At 40.8% G+C, this 20,040-nt stretch overlaps 1 protein-coding gene and 1 long non-coding RNA gene across 4 annotated transcripts in view; one reads left to right on the plus strand and one right to left on the minus strand.

Annotated features, from left to right (window-relative positions):
* Positions 1-5,644: 5,644 nt before the first annotated feature.
* LOC117078799 lies at positions 5,645-10,571 on the minus strand. Its single transcript, XR_004435164.1, has 3 exons — positions 10,353-10,571; positions 6,004-6,038; positions 5,645-5,883 (listed from the first exon to the last, which is right to left on the minus strand). It is a non-coding gene; the product is annotated as an uncharacterized LOC117078799 (long non-coding RNA).
* Positions 10,571-20,040, plus strand: part of E2F5 (E2F transcription factor 5) — a 45,317-nt gene continuing 35,847 nt past the window's right edge. For all 3 annotated transcript variants that reach the window (XM_033202288.1, XM_033202289.1, XM_033202290.1), the window contains exon 1: positions 10,571-11,166. In XM_033202288.1, the coding sequence (XP_033058179.1) occupies positions 10,936-11,166 (231 nt within the window). In that variant the 5' untranslated portion in view covers positions 10,571-10,935. The remainder of the gene's footprint in view (positions 11,167-20,040) is intronic.

The raw sequence follows: 20,040 nt of genomic DNA on the forward strand, positions 1-20,040 counted from the left end.
CAGCCTCTTGAGTAACTGGGATGACAGGCACATGACACCATGCCTGGCTAATTTTTTAAAATTATTTTTAGTGATGAGGTCTCACCATGTTGCCCAGGCTGGCCTTGAACTCCATGACTCAAGCAATTCTCCCGCCTCGGCCTCCCAAGGTGCTGCGATTACAAGTGTGAGCCACTGTGCCTGGCCTCATGAAATGTTTTCTTGGAATGGTTGTTCTGCTATGGCAACCACCCTCCAAATGCCTTCAGATGTTGCAGAGGGCAGTAGGCATATTGCTCACAAATTTCCTCTGCATTCCACTTTAAAATAGTATTTATAGAATTAGTCAATTCTATTCCATCCTATCCTCCCTGGTCCTCCACAACATTTATTGTATCACCAGGTTTTGAGTCCCATTTTGATACACTGTTAGCATTTCAACATTTCAGTATAGTCCCATACCCATGTAAATGCCCAAGGGAGAAAGAAAACAGTGGTATCCAGGGAGATTTTTATCCTTTGAAGGAAGGACACCACTGTCTTAATTGAAATTAAGATCTGAAAGTATATTTGATTTAATTCACGTTCTACTTCTTATAATATGGGTAGTAATCTTTCCAGTGTTAATTTCTTTGGCTTTTGAAACTTCATGTGTCTATAGTATACCATCCCATGATCCCACTGGCAGTTAGTACAAATAATACTGTGATCTGATTCCCCATTGGTAGGCCTGCTGTTTTAATAGAGTCTATAACCAGGAACAGTATTCTGGAAAAACAACATAATGGTATGTTGTAACAGCTTAGACTTTGGCTACTCAAAATGTGGTCAGAGATTAGAGAAATGCAAATCAAACCCACAATGAGATACCATGTCATGCCAATCAGAATGATTATTATTAAAAAGTCAAAAAATAAACAACAGATGCTGGCAAGGTAGTGGAGAAAAAGGAATGCTTTTACACTATCGGTGGGAATGTAAATTAGTTAAACCATTGTGGAAGACAGTGTGGTGATTCCTCAAAGATCTAGAGGCAGAAATACCATTTGACCTAGAGATCCCATTACTAGGTATACACCCAAAGGAATATAAATCATTCTATTATAAAGACACGTGCATGTGTTATGTTCATTTCCGCACTATTCACAAAAGCAAAGACATGGAATCAACCTAAATGCCCATCATTGATAGACTGGATCTTACAAAGTATGATCAGAGAATCAGGAACATTTACATAACTTGGGAGCTTCTTAATTATGCAGACTCTCAGGCTCCACCCCAGACTTGATGAATAAAAATCTACGCTTTTATTTATTTTTGAGACAGAGTCTCACTCTGTCACCCAGGCTGGAGTGCAGTGGTGCCGTCTTGGCTCACTGCAGCCTCCGTCTCCCGGGTTCAAGCGATTCTCCCACCTCAGCCTCCCAAAGTAGCTGAGATTACAGGCCTGCACCACCACATCCAGCTAAATTTTTGTATTTTTAGTAGAGACGGGGTTTCACCATATTGACCAGGCTGGTCTCAAACTCCTATGCTGAAGTGATCTGCCTGACTTGGCCTCCCAAAGTGCTGGGAGTATAGGCATGAGCCACCGTGCCCAACCAGAATCTACATTCCTAACAAGTACTCTAGGTGAAGGATTTACACTCAAATTTGAGCAGCAATGGCCTACAGCTCTCTGCAGTTTACTTCAGCTGTGGACCTTATCATTGAGTATGGAAACTATAAAATTCTTATTAAATAGCTACCCTAGATAAGACCTTTATAGGCCCCTCTGCTGGCGAGCTCCTATGTAGTTTTCTTACCAAATTCTGCCTGTTTACATCTCTCTGATATAGTCCTTAAGTGTGACTTCTTTTGCTCGTAGTTGAAGTGATTTGCCACAACAGTATCTATGCAATCTCATTTCATAAACATGCCATCACTAGTGCTGTTTGTAAGTATTTGAGTTTCGTTCCATTTAAGGCACATTTCATGGCACCATTGTGGTTGGATGGGGCTATGCAACTAGTTCTGGTCAATATGTTTTCACTGCAGATGATGATGTTTTAAGCTTCTGAGATGCAAGATTTTATTTGTTATTGTAACATAATCTAGGCCATCCTTATTAACACATCATCCATCCTTGGTACTATTTCAAAACTATAATAGATAAAATGATGTTATAGCATCTACTTCAGGTTAAGTTGTACTCATCTGTATTTGGCCATGCCAAATTGGCATCATTATTTTCTATGCTTCCTATCCTTTATTTTTCAGGTATCCATCTATATGTGACACATGAATTTGAGTGAGATATGACAATGAGTCCAATTTTTGCCTGAACCAATTCCTAAAACTCCCAAATTTTCAGTTCTGACCACTTAGCTATAATATTAGCTATATTCCATAAATAGATAAGGATCCAGGATTCCTCATGGCACTCTCAATGGCACTCTCTATTGCTGTTTAATCTATGTCTACTTCAGCCTACTGGAGGGAATGAGTAGTTCTCTAATATCACATGGATATGTACAAATGAGGATACCTGTGGAATCCTTACTGTGCACTAAGGTAGCAAACACTCTGCGAAACTTAGTTACCATTTATATAATTTTGAATATTCCATTTCTATTTCCTGACAAAGTATTAGGCTCACTTATCTGTGAGAAGGAGGTGCTGATCATCCTCAGTTCATAATAGGCAGCTCAGGTCATTGTGTGATAGGGAAGTTGGCATTATATTGACCCATGCTGCATGCGTGTGTGTGCAGTTTGCCTAGAGATGATTCAAAAGATGGTAGAGGTTTTACAAATCATTTGGCTCTCTGGGTCATGGGGTCCATGAAGGGCTGCTTACTCTGCATCCTATCTTTTAATCCAAAATCTTGATTTAAAAGTACCTCAGATCAGGCATGGTGGCTCACACCTATAATCCCAGCACTCTAGGAGGCTGAGGCGGGTGGATCACCTGAGGTCAGGAGTTTGAAATCAGTCTGGCCAATCCGGTGAAACCACGTCTCTACTAAAAATACAAAAATTAGCCAGGCATGATGGCAGGCACCTGTAGTCCCAGCTACTCGGGAGGCTGAGACAGGAGAATTGCTTGAACCCAGGAGGCAGAGGTTGCAGTGAGCTGAGATCCCACCACCGCACTTCAGCCTGGGAAATAGAGCAAGACTCTGTCTAAATAAATAAATAAATAGAAGTATCTCAACTCCAAGTCCCTAGTCTTTCAGTTTATGTACTGTTATGTACTTATGTTTATGCATTTATTTTCCAGCTTGTGCACTAGTCTGCATACAACTCACCAAATTCCCAAAGTCAAGATATGTTCTCTCCAAGACTGCTGAGCTCCTTCAAGATTGAGATGTTATGGAAACAGTTTCCAGTTTAACATTCTGGAAGATAATTAGAAAAAAGTCTATTGCTGTCATCCCTTGGGGTCCCAGTATGGTCACTCACATGGCCAGACCCTGAGTTTTTTTGGGGATAACAGTTTAATCCCTTTCTTTTTTTGTTGAGGTATTAGAGGATAAAGAAAAGTTGCTAGCTTCCTTTATTAAACTCTATTAATATTAAATATTGTCAGTGGAATGGATAAAAGTAAATACCCGGCCAGGCATGATGGCTCCTTTCTATAATCCTAGCACTTTGGGAGGCTGAGGCAGGTGGCTCACTTGAGGTCAGGAGTTCAAGACCAGCCTGGCCAATATGGTGAAACCTCATCTCTACTAAAAATACAAAAATTATCCGGGCGTGGTGGCATGCACCTGTAATCCCAGCTGCTCAGGAGGCTGAGGCAGGAGAATCACTTGAACCCAGGAGGCGGAGGTTGCAGTGAGCGTAGATCACGCCACTGCGCCTCAGCCTGGGCAACAGAGTGCCCAAAGTAAATATTCTTAGGTTGATACCACCATTGCAAGTCCCAGTAAATAAATCTCTGACAAATAGTAGATGAATCCACATGTTCCAGGTGTAGCAGAGTAAAGATGCCAATATTGTGACTACTTAATTCAGTTGGTAGATTTTTATCGAGAAGTCTTGATATTCCATCTAATTTATGATTTATGAGATGATCATAAATAACTGGAGGATTCAAAAGAGATAGATTGGAACTCTAATGGTGATCCCTAATTATCTTCTTTATTTTTTAACTTCTTTTGGAGATATAGTATTGTTACTCCTTGATAACACTGGTGGAGAGAAGGAGAAAAAGGGATCTCACTTACTATGCCTAATCCTAAGGCTTGACTCGCAATTATGCACTCCGTGCAGTGGGGTGGATGTAACCATCATTTTTGTCCATGTGCCTCCTCTGGAGTTCATAGATCTAACAGTTGTTAGAGGGTCCCTAGAATCTGACTGTGTTCTTTCATTATGTCCCAGTCATGCTGTTATTCCCAACATTTATTGTCACAGCTTGGGATATAAGCCCCAGTCTGATCTAATTTCTTCCCAGCAGATAGCTCATACCGTATCTTTCCTAGAGTGCTTTACCAAATCTCTCACCCAGTTCTTACTTCCTGAAAGACCTGCTGGTTCAGGCATACAGGGATAGCCACCTACACAGCAAAACAAACACCTACTTATTAGAACTTATGAAACAAAGGCTAGAATCAAATATAAACACCCTGATCCTTGCCCCAGAGTCTTGTTGAGCATATGTTCAGGCTTTAAAGAGATGAAAATAATCCTTTCTGTAGCAGGCACCCTCTCTCTGGTTTACATACATACTGAGAATGAATTATAGGGGCATCAATCTGTGGTGTCTTATCTGAGGCTCACCCAACCAAAACATCCTTTTCCCATAGCAATACACTGTATCAGTTTCTTTCCACCAAGGGGTTGCTGTGCAGTTTTCCACTAGGGCTCCTACCAGGTTTCATAAAAGTGATATTTAGAAGAAAAGTCATTATATCTGCAATTAGACTAAATTTTGCCTTGTCTTCCTTCAAGGAATGTACCAACTGCAGTCATTATACACATAGATTAAGTAAGCATGTGATTTATAGGCGCAATTCAATTTTTCTCCATTTCTTTAAACTATTAGAATATCTTTTTATTTAAACCTAACGAAATAGTTGTTTCTACAACCTTGAGAATTTGGGAGTCTAGGTCCAATATTTTGAGAATCTTTGAAATCTTTCTAGGATTTCAATCACAGCCTGGCAATATTACCTCTAGTAGACAATTCTTTCAACATGCTTCATGGTTATGATTCCTTCTCTCCTACTCAGTCCCACCCTGCCATGGTCTGCTTTTATAGTGCCATGGTTTTTGTGTTAGTCTATTTTTGTTGCTGTAAAGGAATACCTGAGGCTGGAAAATTTATGAGGAAAAGAGGGCTATTTGGCTCATGATTCTACAGGCTGTATAATCATAGCTCCATCATTTGCTTCTAGTGAAGGTCTCAGGAGGCTGCTGGTCATGATGGAAGGCAAGAGGAGCCACTGTCTCACACAGCGATAGATGGAGCAAGACTGAGAGGAGGAAATTCCAGGCTCATTTAAATAACCAGCTTTTGAACTCAGAGTGAGAACTCACTCATTACCACTAGGACCACACCAAGACACTCATGAGGGACCTGCCCCCATGACCCTAACACCTCCCACCAGGCCCCATCTCCAACATTGGGGATCAGATTTCAACATGAGATTTAAACAGGACAAAACATCCAAACCATATCAGCTTTCAATGGATTATTTTATTTTTGTTAAATCATTTTTTGTTTTCATCTACATACTACTGTATTTGTTGGTAATGTATCTGTCTTGCTTTTAGATTCCGTTTTCTTAGGCTATGTCTCATTGAGAATAGGACATGGTGAGAGGCTTTGAGATCTGTCTATACCACTTCTTTCCGTTCTCTTTAAACCTTTGGTGGTCTGAGGAGGGGCTTCTTTGATCGTCAGATTTTTTTTTTCCTGAATAGTGGTGAAGAGAACATTGCTTTGTAACCTAAATCCTGGAAAGCCCCTCCTAATCTCAGTATTAACAATGTTGGCATGCATCACCTATTATTTTGTCAACATTACTGAACTTACAAAATCTGTGTGCTTGCTGTCTTTAGTGATGCAATCTTCATAAAGTTTTGCAAAAAGGTAGAGTAGTAGTCGCTAAATAAAACTTAAAATCTCTCTAGTGTATGAATTATATTTCTATGTATGCTTGAGTGTAATCTGCATTTCCTGTTTCTACTTATAGGGTACAAACTTCTGAAGACAAAGTCTATGCATTTTCTCTCATATTGTTGTACCAAGCATATCATGAGTGGGCAAAGAATATTGTTGTTTATCATAATAAAAGGATTCATAATCTTTGAAACATATATTTTTATTTTTCTTTAACCTAGAAAGTGCAGAAGATAGACGTTTGTATGTTGCAAGATTTTTTCTTTTTTTTTTTGACGGAGTTTCACTCTTGTTGTCCAGGCTGGAGTGCAGTGGTGCGATCTTGGCTCACTGCAACCTCTGCCTCCCAGGTTCAAGTGATTCTCCTGCTTCAGCCTCCCAAGTAGCTGGGATTACAGGCACATGCCAACACGCTTGGCTACTTTTTTGTATTTTTAGTAGAGACAGGATTTCACCATGTTGGTCAGGCTGGCCTCGAACTCCTGACCTCAGGTGATCCACCCACCTTGGCCTCCCAAAGTGCTGGGATCACAGGTGTGAGCCACTGTGCCTGGCCTGTATGTTTCAAAATTTTGAAAGGAAAAATGGAAAACCGTATTTTATTTTCACTAATTTAGATTACAAGAAGGAGGTATTAGGGTTGATGTAGCAACCTTTTGATGGAGATTTGTTAGCTCAAAGGGTATCTGAGAGTTTCAAGTTCCAACCATTCATGATCACCGAATGGGCTAATGCACTTAAAAAATCAGTCTGCATGGCAGGGTGTGGTGGCTCACGCCTGTAATCCCAGCACTTTAGCAGACCAGGGTGGTGGATCACCCGAGGTCAGGAGTTCGAAACCAGCCTGACCAACATGGCGAAACCCCGTCTCTACTAAAAAAAACAAAATTAGCTGGGCGTGGTGGCACATGCCTGTAATCCCAGCTACTAGGGAGGCTGAGGCAGGAGAGTCGCCTGAACCTGGGAAGCGGAGGTTGCAGTGAGCTGAGATCATGCCATTGTACTCCAGCTTGGACAAAAAGAGCAAAACTCCATCTCAAAAAAAAAAAAAAGAAAAAAAACCCGTCTGCCATCATCAATAAACAAAATTGTGTTGGATATTCTTAAATATTTAACTACCAGATTATGACAAAACTGTACATATTGTAAATTGATCCTGAATCTCTATAAAAATGGCATTTGTGAAATTCCACAAATGTTAGATACTATAAGTTTAAAGAGCTGTGGACTAATAAATAGTTCTGTCTATTTCAAAATATTTAAGCCTTCCCTCTTAGTCCTGAACTAGCTAAGGAGCTGCACTTCCAAAATGCATTTAAAAAAGAAAATTTAATCAGGGGCATATAAACAATATTATAATAGGTAATAGTATCTACCCAACTAATCAGCATAATTTGAATTTAATGAAGGATTACTGTCATGCATTTATTACCCTTACAGGTCAATGAAATTTAGTTTAGTTCAATTTTTTTTTTTTTTTAAGATAGATTCTCACTCTATCACCCAGGCTGGAGTGCAGTGGCAGGATCACAGGTCACTACATCCTTGACCTCTTGGGCTCAAGTGATCCTCTCACCTCAGCCTCTCGAGTGGCTGGGGCTACAAGTGTGCACTACCACACCCGGCTAATTTTTGTAGTTTTTGTAGAAATGGGTTTTTGCCATGTTGTCCAGGCTGGTCCTGAGCTCCTGGGCTCAAATGATCCTCCTCTCTCAGCCCTCCAAAGTGCTAGGATTATAAACAGTGAGTGCCCAGCCAGGCGTGAGCACCCAGCCAGTTTTGACTTTTGTTGGACATAATTTTTAAGCCTTTGTCAGAAGTGGCACTGATGTAGGACTTTACAGCCTTTTGAGAGTTATTTCCTTTATAGTCAAAAGGATACAGAAATAAAAGTTAGATTACAAAATTTAGATTTAAAACATGTTCTTAAAGGTTATTTGTATCATAACTTTTAAAAAATCATGTTTCTTAGTTTTTTTTTAAAAATAGAATTTTTAAAAACATTTAGCAATATTAAAAAAATTTTGCATTATCAATCTCTGTTCTTTGTCGATTTTTAGGAAAAATATATATTGCATTATTTTTCATTGTGCTATTTGGTGTTTCTCAAAGAGTGACTATGTTGTGCATTAGAATTATCTGAACTGTGAAAAATGTGGACTCACAGGTCATATTCTCATATCAAATGCTAATTTGATCCCTGGGGTTTGGATCCAAGCATCTACATTTTTAACAAACATTGTAGATGATTTTTCTTCCTAAGGTCTGGGAACCACTGGTATAAGCGATTTTTAGCTCTTCAGACAGACATAAGATTTTGAATGCTAATTAAAATTGCTGCTAATTTGTGAATAATTTCTAATTGAACCCCAGGGAATCTAAAGAGATGAAAAATTCATTGTGAAAAACACAAATAACAGTACAAAATAAATTTTTAATTGACCTTCTAGAATCACTAATAATTGCATTGTAGAAAACCTTTTAAAGCTGAAATTTAAAAAATATTGTTTTTAAAAATTACCAAGATAGCTACTATAAAATAGGATTACATGCCATGAACTGAACTATATCTCCCAAAAATTTGTATATTGAAACCCTAACCCTCAATGTGATGGTATTTGCAGGTGAAGCCTTTGGGAGGTGATTAGGTTTAGATGAAGTCATGAAGATTGAGCCCTCAGATGGAATTAGTGCCCTTATAAGACATCTGAGAGCTTGTGCTCTCTCTGTTCTGTCTCTCTCTCTCTGTCTGCCACATGAGGACACAATGAGAAAGCCACAATCCGACAGCCAAGAAGGGGGCCCTCACCACAGCCTGGCCACGGCAGCCTCCTGATCTTGGACTTGCAGCCTCCAGAACTGTGAGAAAATTAATTTCTGTTATTTAAGTCACCCGGTTTATGGTACTTTCTCAAACTAAGACACCATAGAAATGTAAGTTTTAAAAATATCAATAAATTTAGTTTTATTAATTCCTGTCCCTGCACATGTAACAGAATGTTCTGTTACAAAGTTAAAAACAAATTAGAATCTTCCTAATTCAGCATGTTCTAAGAAATACTATTTGACAATAATCAATAAATTTGCAAAACATGTCAAATCACATAGAGATAGCCTTTCTCAGATAGGTTGTTGGAAAATGGTTGCATCAACTGAATTTTTCATGTTTTACTTCAGATTTTCAATTTTAAGTTTATAGATGTATTTGATTAAAATAAAGGCTATCATGAATAGGTTATTAATAAAGGTTATAAAGTTCTGTGCCTATGATGTGTTATCAATGGTGTGTTCAGCTTTACTAGTTAATGCTGCTGTTGTATTTGATGCGACTTCAGTGACCTTTTTTGTTATTGTTATGTAAAATTTAGCAAAATCTTTCTTTGCATGAAATCTTCTTGATTAATTACTGCCATATGGAATCACCTTTCTTTTTTTTTTTTTTTTTAGACAGAGTCTCACTTTGTTGCCCAGGCTGAAGTGCAGTGGTGCCATCTTGGCTCACCACAACCTCTGCTTCTCGAGTTTAAGAGATTCTCCTGCCTCAGCCTCTGGAGTAGCTGGGACTATAGGCGGGCACCATCATGCCCGGCTAATTTTAATGTTTGTATTTTTAGTAGAGATGGGGTTTTACCATGTTGGCCAGGCTGGTCTCGAACCCCTGACCTCAAATGATCTGCCAGCCTCGGCCTCCCAAAGTGCTGGGATTACAGACGTAAGCCACTGCTACTGGTCTCATTCACCTAATCTTTATTGTCTACTATATTCAAAGTGTTCAGTGTGATACCAAGTCATTTAAAATTTAGTCTGGATTCTCAAGAGTTTGTAATATAATGAGGAAAAAATTCCCAACTTTCTTTTACTCATATCTCCGTGATGTCATTTGCCACCAACGGTTTGGAATATCACTGAAGTCCAAAGGCCTGTGGCTACCCAATATTCCAAATACAATATAATTTGGTTCAAATAAGATACTAAGAACTTTGGTCAAACACAGGAGATCTGGAATCTAACGGCATGTCTTTGGCAATTCACAACTTCTCTCTCTACGCGTTTCTCTATGTAGAAAGCAAAGGCCTTAGAAAGGACTCATGAAAACCAACCCTAACACTCCACGATGCCTTTTCCTGTACTCCGAATCTAAAAGGATGAGCTATGAAGTAAAACGTTGCACTTGGTCCAAGTCATTGAAGTATTTGCAAACGATGCTAGAGCTCGAAAAGAGCAAGATAGCAGAAACCGTCCAGAGAAAGTAAGTAACCGACTGCAGAAGCTCTGCAAACTGAGCAGTCAACCAACTTCACGGCTCAAAAACGTTTGGCCGCTGGGCGTTGTGACTTTCTGCCCAGATAAAAGTCTTTTTTCTTTTATTTCCTTTTTTTCTCCCTGCTTTGCCGCGAGATTACCATTCCTCGGGTCAGCTCGCGAACGCCAGGGAGGCGAGTGTGAAACACACGCGCCGACACCCCTCCTCCTCCTCGTGCGCTCCTCCTTCCTACAGAAAAATGTGTTTCTAGGCAACGGCGGGCGGCGGCGTCACTTCCTGCCATTTAAACTCAGGTCCCCACCCCTCGCAGCCCCTTCTCCTCGTTTCTACCCCCTCCCCCCACGGTCGTGGGCCTCATTCACGCTTCCCCGGGCTTGGGGAGGGGGCGGAGGCCCGGCGTGACAAGCGGCCCAGACTCCCGTGGGCGCCGCACACCTGTTGTTTGCAGCAGCCAGCGACCCGTACTGCCGCTCTCGACCGGCCAGGAAGCGGCCGCAGCGGAGCCGACCCGGCAGGTGGCCGCGGGCGGGGTCGGCGAGCGAAAGTGCGCGGGGGCCCGACCACCGAGGGGCCCGGACGCGATGGCGGCGGCAGAGCCCGCGAGCTCTGGCCAGCAGGCGCCGCCAGGGCAGGGGCAGGGCCAGCGGCCGCAGCCGCAGTCTCCGCAGGCGCAAGCCCCTCAGCCGCCGCCGCTGCAGCTTGGGGGCGCCGGGAGCGGCAGCAGCAGGCACGAGAAGAGCCTGGGGCTGCTCACTACCAAGTTCGTGTCGCTGCTGCAGGAGGCCAAGGACGGCGTTCTGGATCTCAAAGCGGTGAGCTCGGGAGGCGGGGACGGGGGCGGACTTCGGAACCCGTGGGTCCCGGGGAAGCCCAGCCCCTTGCCGCGTGGGTCTAGCGGCGTGGTGTAGACGCGCCTAGCGGGGACCCAGGACCGGACAGTCCGAGGACCATGTGGCCAGCGCCCAGGTCCTGGACGCCGGGATGGGGGAGGGACGAGGGACCAGGATGGCCCCGAGCGGACGCGTAACCAATAGGGCCCGGCGTGGCGCCGGGCCCTCGACAAAGAGCCCAGGACCTCGAGCGCGCCCGCGTGGCTTCTGTCTCCGGGCGCAGGGACCTGAGGGCAACCCTGTGTCTGTTGCTCGGCGTCCACCTGTGGCAGAGGCTCACGGGGTAACGGGCGCTTTGCCCGGAGACACCGTGGATATCGATTTTGCTGTTAAGAATGGATGGTTTTAATAGGCGATTCCAGTTGGAACCATGTTCCTGTAGTTTAAATAAAAAGGAGGAAAAACAAAACCCAGTCTGCCATCTCTACCAGATGAAAGGAAAAAAAAAAAAAAGACTACTTCTTTCCACGCCCCTCCCCGATAAAATAGTATTGTCTTCCTTATGCACTTCTTTCATCACCCTGTTAGGAGCGGTATTTGATTTGTGACTTCATGTGGCATGTGGCATGGGTTTCTAAAAATGAGATCTGCTGTCACACAAAAAGGGCATATTTTACAACTTTCACCCAAAGAGGTGGAAGTGCTCAGTAAACTTTCTCCCTGCGTCGTCCTTTACTGCGTTCAGATTTTTCAAACAGGAGCAGGCATCAAAAGCTGTTCTGTCATACAGAATGACTTAACCGATCTAGGAAGGATTTGGAAGAATTCAACAGCGCTCAGGATAAAGAGAATGTGGTCACTCTGTGCGCCAAGTTTAAGAACCAAAGTTTTAGAAACAAACAAAAAGTACTAACCGGTCAGTAATCACTGCAAATCCCCTTTGACTCCCTAAATGTGGCCTTACTTGGAGGATTGGGACCAGCACCCAGGGGAGTGCCTGGACCACCTTACCTGGCTAGAGAGTGTCACTGCATCCTCCAGGCTCTGCATAAAGCAGTGGCAGCTCCCTGAATGTAAGGGCCAAGACTTGCAGGGGCCAACTCTTTTGCTAGAGGCCCTCCTCCAGTGTAGCCCAAGGGGAAGTAGATCTTTCAGTCCCCTCTCCGTTCCCTGGATATAGTTGGTGTTCAGTCAGTGATTGTTGAACTGAATTATCTAAATTGTTCAACTTCATACAAGTGAGGCATGCTGCACATAATTTGCATTTTGGTAAGTAATTTCTACTATTTTCTTTTTGAAATGTTATTCCTGGAATTTTTTTTCCCACCTCTAGAAATTCCTCGTTCTCTTTTTTCCACCACAGCCCCTTTTTCCTTTCTCTCCCTGAAAGTGATGTATGGCATGGGTAGTATTTAAACTGTAGTGAATTAAAATGGATTCTGTTTAAAGAATTTCACAGGAAGTCATGACGTTATCAGAGAAAGCCAGGAATGTTACAAAGTACAGGTTGCAAACTGCTGTTCAAAATCTAGAAATTCAGTTGTAGCCTGTGATTTTATTGTAAGAAAATCAGGGAAGTTTGGAGTTTTCCGGATGAAACTGAACTCTGATGACCAGATTTTGAGGTCTTCTCCCTCAGCTTGCCTCAGGATATGGTGTAACTTTGCCCTTTCTTGACTTGAAATTCTTTAGCTTCCTCCTGTTTCATCTGTGGCCATATAATTGACCTACAGAAGTCACAGAGGCAGTGAGTGGGATATAAAGTATGATATTTCATAACAATAATTGCTTTATTCATTCTGGAACTCTCTTAAAAATTCGAAGGTTTCTACAATAACACTATGTCTCATATTAATGACTTTATACTCCTAGAAAAGAGTTTGAGTGTCATTAGTTTTTGTATATATGTATGAAAAACATACATTTTATGTATTTTACATCTTTTTCATTTATTTATATATACTTATATATGTAAAAATCTTACACTGAAATCTTTCTAATGATATTTCTTATTGTACACCATAGTAAAAGATCGTTAAGAGGTTTTTTTTTTTGGAGATGAAGCCTCACTCTGTCGCCCAGGCTGGAGTGCAGTGGTGTGATCCCTGCTCACTGCAGCTTTTGCCTCCTGGGTTCAAGCAGTTCTCCTGCCTCAGCCTCCCAAATAGCTGGGATTACAGGTGCCCACCACCATTCCCGGCTCATTTTTGTATTTTTAATAGAGATGGGGTTTCACTATGTTGGCCAGGCTGGTCTCGAACTCCCAACCTCAAATGATCCGCCCGCCTTAGCCTCTCAAAGTGCTGAGCCACCATACCCGGCCCATTAAGACATGTTTGATAATACATATTAAAGATGGACTCACACTGACAATTATAAATTTCCTCTAATTTGAAATGATAAAGACACATTTTCTTTTTCTTGTATTCTTACTTTGGTAAGACATGTTTGATAATACATATTAAAGATGGACTCACACTGACAATTATAAATTTCCTCTAATTTGAAATGATAAAGACATATTTTCTTTTTCTTGTATTCTTACTTTGGTGGGGGCATATATCAGCATAATTTTTTTGAAACTTTTAAGTTATACACTTGACTTTTTAAAAGCAGTTGAAGGAACTATGTATATATATGGTTTTTTGGTTGGTTTTGTTTGTTTGTTTTGAGACAGGGTCTCATTCTGTCGCCCATGCCAGAGTGCGGTGGTACAATCTCAGATCAATGCAACCTCCACTTCCTGGGCTCAAGCGATTCTTCTGCCTCAGCCTCCCAAGTAGCTGGCACTACAGGTGTACACCATTATGCCTGGCTAATTTTTGTATTTTTAGTAGAGACAGGGTTTTGCCATGTTGTCCAGGCTGGTCTCGAACTCCTGAGCTCAAATGTATTCGCCTACCTTGGTCTCCCAAAGTGCTGGGATTACAGGCATGAGCCACCTCACCCAGCTTTGAAGAAACAGTTTTTGAATATCCCAAATAATAAAAAAAGTATATCAGACTTCAAGTAAAATATTCAAATATTTTGGATATCATAAAGTAGCCTAGACCACATAGATGCTATTTCTTTTCTGTCTTATACTGCTGGAGAATAAGAATGTAAGGTTGTATATTAGTGACACATTTCTTCTTAATAGTATAATTAATTGAAAACATGGCTTGGCCAGGCGTGGTGGCTCACACCTGTAATCACAGCACTTTGAGAGGCTGAGGCGGGCGGATCACCTGAGGTCAGGCGTTCAAGGCCAGCCTGCCCACCATGGCGACACCCCTCTCTACTAGAAATACAAAAAAATTAGCCAGGTGTGGTGGTGGGTGCCTATAATCCCAGCTACTTGGGAGGCTGAGGCAGGAGAATTGCTTGAACCCAAGAGGCGGAGGTTGCAGTGAGCCGAGATCGCACCACTGCACTCCATCCTGGGCGACAAGCAAAACTGTGTCTCAAAAAAAAAAAAACATGGCTCAACACAGAAAATCAATTTTAATAAAGCTGTTATAGTGTAACTTAACAATTAGGAAGCAAAAGAAAGAAATTGAAAGTGATTTGAGGAAAGTTTATTCATTATCTCCGCAGCTTCACCCACACCATATAGTCTCATTTACAATAGTGGAGGTGGGATAGTTATTATTTCTTTATTCCAGTGAGATAAGAAATTATATCATGGTTATTTCAAGCTATGTGGTTTGCCAGTTCATGCTATTAATAGCTAATATATATCAAGAACTTACTATATGCAAAACATTTTACATGCCCTTAGCTAATGTTATCCTCTTAACAACAGTGAACATTTTGGCAGAATAGCCCCATTTCACAGCGTAAGAAACTTCTAGTTAAGTAGGCCAAGATAGGTTAGATAACTTGCCTGGAGTTATACAGTAGAAAGTGAGAGCTAAGATTCAAAACTAGACCATTTATTGTTATTCTCTGTTATACCATCTTTCAGTCATCTTCAAAAATAAATGTATGTAGGTAGGTTTCCATTTGTGTAAGGGCATGGAAAAATGCATGATTATTCTTATTCCTCTGCCCATTGTGGAAAAGAGGGAGGTACTGTGCTCCTGAAAATGAGGGTATTGGTGGCAAATTCTGTTATTGCATAAATTAAGCTAGGATTCCACTTGTTCACAGTTAAGAATTTGAATAACTGTTAAGATAGTCATGACTATGTATCTGTATGTTGTTTTGAAAATTCCTATTAAATGTAAGTTATAACTAAATTTGTACATCTTATTTGCCAGTTTGGTGTCACCTTGAGCTTTTTTATGCATGATGAAGATTGTTTATCTCCTTTATTATAATTCTTTAACTTACAAATTACCTGAATGATACCTGAGTTAATGTGATAAAGTATGGTGCGTCTTATCTGACAGGTCCCTGATGCATACCCGTTTATGATAGCCTGAGTTACATACATCCTGGGATAAATAAATAATTTAAGACCCTAGTTTGGCCGGGCACGGTGGCTCATGCCTGTAATCCCAGCACTTTGGGAGGCTGAGGCGGGCGGATCATGAGGTCAGGAGATCGAGACCGTCCTGGCTAACACGATGAAACCCCGTCTCTACTAAAAATACAAAAAAACATTAGCCGGGCATGGTGGCGGGCGCCTGTAATCCCAGCTACTCAGAAGTCTGAGGCAAGAGAATGGCATGAACCCGGGAGGCGAAGCTTGCAGTGAGCCAAGATCGCGCCTCTGCACTCCAGCCTGGGTGACAGAGCGAGACTCTCTCTCAAACAACAACAACAACAACAACAACAACAAAAGATCCTAGTTTATAATACCGGGCAAACATTTTAAGGTAGAATTAGCCTAAGGAGAGATATGTGGGTACTACAGCCACAACTTTAGTGTGTGCTTACAGATTCTCAGGACCCTTCAACTCCTGGGTGTATACCCAAAGAATTGAAAGCAGGGCCTCAAGAAGGTGTGTATACACCTGTGTTCATAACAGCAGCATTCATAATAGCCAAAATGTGGATGGAATCCCAATGTCCATCAATAGATGAGTAGCTTAACAAAAGATGGTATATATACAATGGAATATTCTTCAGCCTTAGAAAGGAAGAAAATGCTGACATATGCTGCAACATAATGAACTTTGAGGACATCACGCTAGGTGAAATCAGTCACAAAAAAAGATAAATACTGTGTGATTCCACTTATGTGAGGTACCTAGAGTAGTCAAATTCATAGAGGCAGAATGTAGAAGGGTGGTTACCAGGGGTTGAGGGAAGACAGAATGGAATTTGTTGCTTAATGGATGTTAGAGGCTGAAATGTGTCCCCCAAAATTCATATGTTGAAGACTTTACCTCCATACTTAACAATGTGATTGTATTTGGAGATAGGGCGTTTGAAGATAATTAAGCTAAAATTAAGCTGTGACCTGATCTAATCTGACTGGGGGCCTTATGAGAAAGGGGAAATTTGGATATACAAAGAGACGCCACGGACGCTCCCACCCAGAGGAAAGACCATGTGAGGACACAGCAGGAAGGTGATCATCTGTAAGCCAAGGAGCAAGGCCTCTGAAGAAACCAAGTGGGCCAATGAATGCCTTGATCTTGGACTTCTAGCTTCCAGAATTGTGAGAAAATAAATTTCTGTTGTTTAAGCCACCCAGCCTGTGGCACTTTGTTTTGGCAGCTCTAGCAAACAAATACAATGTGTATAGTTTCACGTTTGCAGGATGAAGTGTTCTGATGATTGGTTGCACAATACTGAGAATGTACTTAATACTACTGAACTGTACACTTAAAATGATTAAGATGATAAATTTGATGTTTTATGTATTTTGCCACAAACTATCAACAAGGGGATACCACTGCATATTTATTAGAATGGTGAAAAATCCAAAAGACTGACAACACTAAAAGCTAGCAAGGATGTGGAGCAACAGCAGCTCTCATTCATTGATGATGAAGATGCAAAATGGTATAGCTATTTGGGAATAAAACTTGGCAGTTTCTTAGAAAACTAAACATACTCTTACCATACAATCCAGTAATTGTGTTCCATGGTATTACCCAAAAGAGTTGAAAACTCATGACTACACAGAAACCTACACGTGGATATTCATAGCAGCTTAATTCATAATTGCTGAAACTTGGGAAGCAACCAAGATACTCTTCAGCAGGTAAAAGTATAAATGTTGTACATCCAGACAATATAGTATTATTCATGAAAAGATATGGAAGAACTTTAAATGCATATTACTAAGTGAAGGAAGCCAATCTGAAAAGACTGTGAACTCTATGATTCCAACTATATGACATTCAGAAAAAGGCAAAACTAAGGAGACAGTAAAATATCAGTGGTTGCCAGAGGCTAGAAGGTAGGGGGAATGAATAGATGGAGCACAGACTGTGTTTAGGGTAGTGAATCTATTCTGAATGGTACCATAATGATGAATACATGTCATTATGCATTTGTCAAAACTCATAGTGTAAAACAGCAAGAGTTAACCCTAATGTGAACTATGGATTTTGGATGATAATCATGTGTAGGTTCATCAACTATAAGAAATGTACTACTCTGGTGCAGGACATTGATAATGGGGGAGGTTGTGCATGAGCAGGGACGGGGGCATATAGGAGCTTTCTCTACATTTTGGTCAATTTTGATGTGAATTTAAAACTGCTTAAAAATACAAAGCCTTTGTTACCTGTAGAAATAGAACTAAAATAAAATATGAAGCCTATTAAAATACATAGATAAAGATACATCTATTCCAGGGTCTAATCATTAAACATCTATCAAATGCAAGGCATTTGGCTAAATGGAAGAAATAATTCTCAGGAGACAAAAGCTATATCATAGTGAAAAATATGATACTATTACTAAATGACTGGCACTATGCCAGGTACTTTCCTTGTGTTCATTTAATCCTCATAGCAAAAGTATAAAGGAGATACTACATCTCCATTTTCTGATTAGAAAATCAAGTCATAAAGAAGTTAAATGGCGTACCTGATATCCACAGTAAGTGAAATATAAACTCCAATAATCTAATGCCAGAATTGATGCCATGAATCAACATGCTAAGCAAATGGTATACCTACCTCTGAAGTTTTTGTTTGTTTGTTTGTTTTTTTATGAAATGGAGTCTTGCTCTGTCACCCAGGCTGGAGTGCAGTGGTGCCATCTCAGCTCTCTGCAACTTCCACCTCCTGGGTTCAAGCAATTCTCCCACCTCAGCCTCCTGAGTAGCTGGGATTACAGGCTCATGCCACCACACCTAGCTAATTTTTGTATTTTTTTTTTTTTTTTAGTACAGATGGGGTTTCACCATATTGGCCAGGCTGGTCTCAAACTCCCAACCTCAAATGATCCACCCACCTCAGCTTCCCAAAGTACTGGGATTACAGGTGTGAGCCACTGCTCCTGGCCCTGCAGTTTTGGCATGATTTGAAAAAACAACTTTAATAGATAAAAGAAGAAAGGGAGTCAGCCATCTCATTTTTCTAGTTCTGGACAAGATAAATTGACTTAAAACTTAAGACACCAGGTCTGAGTTTTTGGTCCTTATCCTGGCACTTCCCATCAGTAAACATGGCCACAAAATGTTTGGATGAGATACCTATCAATGTGCTTACACATATATTTGACTGGGTATGTATATTGTATTATGCCATTTCTTTAGTATGATAAATATTGGTATTTTAAAAAATATTTCTTTAGTTTTTCTGTTTGTATTTTTTAAATTGATAGATAAAATTGTATATGTTTATCATACTGTATGATGTGTTGTATATATACATTGGAGAATAACTAAATCTAGCTAATTAATATATGCATTGCCTCACATAGTTACGATTTTTGTGGTGAGAACACTTAACATCCAGCATTTTTTTTTGTTTTATTTTTTACTTTTTGGGAAGAGTGATTAAAAAACTTTATTACAGAAAATCAGTGCATCCAGCGTCCCCAGATACATTTGTGACAAGAACAGACACACACAGGAGACACAGACAGTAGTCACTACATCGTAGCCTTGTTCTTTCCAAAGGATAAAACATCAAGAATGGGGTGAGGTGGTTAGAGGGAGCAGGTACTATCCTTTTAAATGAAAAAAAAAAAAAAAAAAAAAAGGTTGACATCTTAAGAGCACATATGGTGGACCCAGAAATCAAACTAAGCCTAAGCATTAGGTAACATCATGCCACTTACAGCATCTCCGAGAAACTAGGGCATTACTCCATTAGAGGAGCAATCTTGTGGCAGTATGAAAATGTTGAGTAGTGGTCTTGCTGCACCAGCTAATGGACCAAGTGGCCTCAACTTGACAGCCTCTTTAAAACTCGGTGTTTGCCTAATCAAAGATCATTTGACAAAACTGCTTCCCCACTTCTGCTTAGCTACTTTGGAAGCACAAAAGTTACCCCTTTCCATACTTTGCCCTTCCCTGGTTGGTACGTCTAGTTACGAGATAGACAGGTACCACTTAACAAATCACTCCCTTTTGACTACAGGTTGTTTCTCTTCCATATTTGATGAGGCTAACATCCCGCATTTTTCTTAGCACAGTATAGGCTGGTGCAAAAGTAATTGTGGTTTTTGCAATTTAATCACAAAAACCACAATTACTTTTGCACTAACCTAGTACAATATGTTATGAGCTACACTCACCGTATTTTACAATAGATTGCTTGAACTTCTTTCTAATTGAAATTTGTATCCTTTGACCAATACCTCCCCAACCACTCCTCCCTGCCCCACACCAGGCCCAGGTAACCATCATGCTACTCTCTACTTCTATGAGATCAACATTTTTACATTCCACATTTGGGTGAGATCATGTGGTGTTTCTCTTTCTGCGCCTGATTTATTTTGTTTAACATAATGTTCTTTAGG

This window comes from Trachypithecus francoisi, unplaced genomic scaffold, assembly GCF_009764315.1.
Source record: "Trachypithecus francoisi isolate TF-2019V2 unplaced genomic scaffold, Tfra_2.0 Lachesis_group7, whole genome shotgun sequence".
Taxonomy (NCBI): domain Eukaryota; kingdom Metazoa; phylum Chordata; class Mammalia; order Primates; family Cercopithecidae; genus Trachypithecus; species Trachypithecus francoisi.